This window comes from Papaver somniferum, chromosome 10 (assembly GCF_003573695.1).
Source record: "Papaver somniferum cultivar HN1 chromosome 10, ASM357369v1, whole genome shotgun sequence".
In the NCBI taxonomy this organism is placed as follows: Eukaryota; Viridiplantae; Streptophyta; class Magnoliopsida; order Ranunculales; family Papaveraceae; genus Papaver; species Papaver somniferum.
In genome coordinates, this window is record NC_039367.1 from 86,049,660 (window position 1) to 86,052,799 (window position 3,140).

At 32.0% G+C, this 3,140-nt stretch overlaps 1 protein-coding gene across 1 annotated transcript; it reads left to right on the top strand.

Annotated features, from left to right (window-relative positions):
- The first annotated feature begins 2,228 nt into the window (after positions 1–2,228).
- On the top strand, positions 2,229–3,140 carry LOC113319103. Its single transcript, XM_026567387.1, has 2 exons — positions 2,229–2,749; positions 2,838–3,140. Exons 1-2 carry the CDS (start codon positions 2,708–2,710, stop codon positions 3,123–3,125), a joined length of 330 nt encoding a protein of 109 aa, XP_026423172.1. The 5' UTR covers positions 2,229–2,707; the 3' UTR covers positions 3,126–3,140.

Below are 3,140 nucleotides of genomic sequence, written 5' to 3' on the forward strand. Positions count from 1 at the left end.
CTATATATGCATCCAATTTACCAGCATAATTTATATTTGATCAGATATATAAGTTTTTCGCATCAATTTTTATGTTATTTCGCGTACTATATAGGCATGCAATCTACAAGCACAATTTAATTACAAATATGATATTGTTGTCTATATGCACAATATTGAGCATCTATGGTCTAAGAGTGGGGAAAACAGATGATGGTAATCCGAAGAGCCATCCAACTGTTGGAGTCTTCCAAATCTAATTTTTAAAATGTAGTATATAGTCATAAGAATCACATGTACACTTTGGGCGAAAACGAAAAAAGAGACGATTTTTTAACTATATACATTTATAATCGAGAAAAAAAAACTTTTCTTTATGGTATTAATAATAAGAAAATAAGAAACAATGTAACATAAACCTAAACATCGTAAGCGACTGTTATAAATCATAACCTTTGCTTGGTTCCCTTGAAAGTAATATTGTTTGTTTGTCGCCCACGCAAGAGTACATTAATGAAATATTAATATGGATATACTGGGATGTTCGAAAGCTATGCCAGATGAAGTAAACACAACCTCAAAAAAGTTGAGGTGCTCAAGAAAAAAATGGATGATTTTTATCACTTTCACTCGATTTTGACCAAATAAAAATGCAAGTAAACCATCACATACCCTAATCTTAATTAGTACTTAATTCAGAGTGAATAACTAAAGAATAGATGAACTACCACAGAGAAATAAAATTAGTGACCGGAAACTTCACGGTTCCCACATTTCGATAGTGAATAGAGATCTGTCTCAGGAAATATGAGATTACATACGTAAATACAAAATTGGAATTTTTATTATTTCGATCGTGAATAACTATGGATAAAAGGTAATAATATACCATGATACAAAATTGATCCCTCTAGAGATAAAAGAAAATTTAATCATCGCTTGATAACGATGTAATTAAACTTTCTACAATGATCAAGCTCATGGAAGGTAAGAGTGATAGTGATGTTGATAAAGAGCAAATAACACATTACACGTCAAAAGAGAAAATAAGACTGCACTTTTTAAAATACGAATGGAAGAATTTCTTGCAGGATCTAGAGCAACCGAAAGACATTGAGAGAATTAAAACTTAAAATTTTTGTCTCATATGAACTTTAAATTGGAATTTTTCAAACACTGATTCAAAATGAAGAATATTTTATGTAAGAATATTAAGGGGAAAAAAACAAAAATATGAGTTGAAAAAGTCTAAAAATCTAACAATTGAAAATAGGTTGGAATGTTATTATGTTTTTTTTTTTCTGGTTTTAGCGTTGAACGATTTTGATCAGGTCAAAAAAATTGATAAGGTCATTGCAACCTATCGATATGAGTGGAATTCAAACACTATTTAGATCTGATATACATTAATATGGACTTGAGAAAGAAGAAGTTATGCGAAAATGATGTAATTCCCAAAGAGAAAAGCTTGAAATTTATGGACGAATGAAGGTATATTCATTTATGAGAGTTGTTTTTCGTGGAACTATATTAACTTCTTTTTATTTTTTGTCAATTTTTATTCTTGGTTAGATATGCTACAATTTCAGTTTATATTTTTCACATTATTCTTGGTTAAAAGCATCAACAACTATTAGGCCAACTTCATTAGCTTTTGCATTATTTTACCTTATTATTTAACTAATCGTTATTTTGGTAATTTGATTTTTGGTTCACATCAGGCTGTTTTTCTGTTCTAGAATAGATTTCCTGTATTTATTTTTATCATTTACACTTATTTCTTTTAATATTATTTTTTCAATAATTCTTCGAAAAAATTATTAAAGCAAATATTAGAATTATCCATTTGTTAGTTTGAAGTAAAAAAATTCAACTTTGGTTAAACGATTACATATAAATTCAAAGAATGCTATGCATGTGCTATTTTAATAAAGACGCCCAACATCATCCATTTAATACATTATACTTTGACCACTTTATCTATCATGGGTGATGTTCAAGCCTAAATATCAATTGAGTTATTTAAGGATTAGTAAAGGCACCTAAATATCAGTGATATTTGGACAAAAGATAAACCAAATTATTGATATTTGGTTATATGAAACTGGATTATATCAATAAGAATACCTAAAGGGCAGAAACATATTGATGATGTTTTAAAGTGTCTTCATGATACCTGTTGAACTAAAAATTCAATCAAAAAATGTCTACACGACATTAGTATCACCGAGACGGCACGGGTCATACCCTAGTCAATCCCTAACTATAAAGATTAGCCTCTTCGCGTCTTTTGCATTCCTCCTCCTTCGATAACTATTAGGTTTTCCTTTCTTCTTCAATCAAAAAATGAATCAAATTTTCAGATTTTCTGTGTGCAGATCGCTGTTCTTCATTAATCTTCTTCTTCTGTTTCAAACCTAATGACAGTACTAATCTCAAAATTCAATCATCCTCCACAAATCTTCTCAACCCCTGGAAACCAATTCCGGAAATTCAGTGGAGAAGCAGCAGAAGAAGGCTGTAATTTAGCGATGATTATCTGAAAGATGAAATGTCTAAAGTTCATGATGCTGTACTCTACGCTTGGGATAACATAGAACGACGCACTCTACCTCCTCTTGATGCTGCCAAGGTACCCGCCGAGACATTTAATGCCTTCAGGGAAAATTTTGGTCTTGACAATGGGGATCTTCCGCATCAGCTGCAGAGATTCTAAGAAGAGATTGATATGTTAGAAGAATCCGTTGATAAAACTGTGGCTTATGGGAAGGTACGTAATTTCTGATTGCTATATTTATTTTTGAAATTACAATATTTCCGCAAGAGTTACTAGATCATACGAGTCCCTGTGTATGTAGTATGCCGATGGAGGTGGCGAATTGGGTTATGTGTTCGAGGATTGGTGTAAAGCTGTTGGTAGGTTCCAGGAATGGAGTTCTGAATCAGAAAATGAAAGCAGCACTTTGCCAACTGCTCAGGACCAGATTGCTATGCCTGTGGCTGATGCTGCTTCTGAAGTTGTTGCTGGAAACCGGGCTGACATTACCTATCAGGTTAGTTCTTTTTGCTATACTATTGTTTCTTTCACTTCCTGTGGGTCTTCTTTCTCATATGCCATAAGCTTAATCAAGTTATTTGCAGTTTGAAATATTCTTTACATG

Excerpts from the sequence above, each read along its gene's own strand:
- LOC113319103 (XM_026567387.1), top strand. The coding sequence starts at position 2,708 with ATGTTAGAAGAATCCGTTGATAAAACTGTGGCTTATGGGAAG. Across the intron at positions 2,750-2,837 it reads AAACTGTGGCTTATGGGAAG|TATGCCGATGGAGGTGGCGA; the intron begins GTACGTAATTTC and ends CTGTGTATGTAG.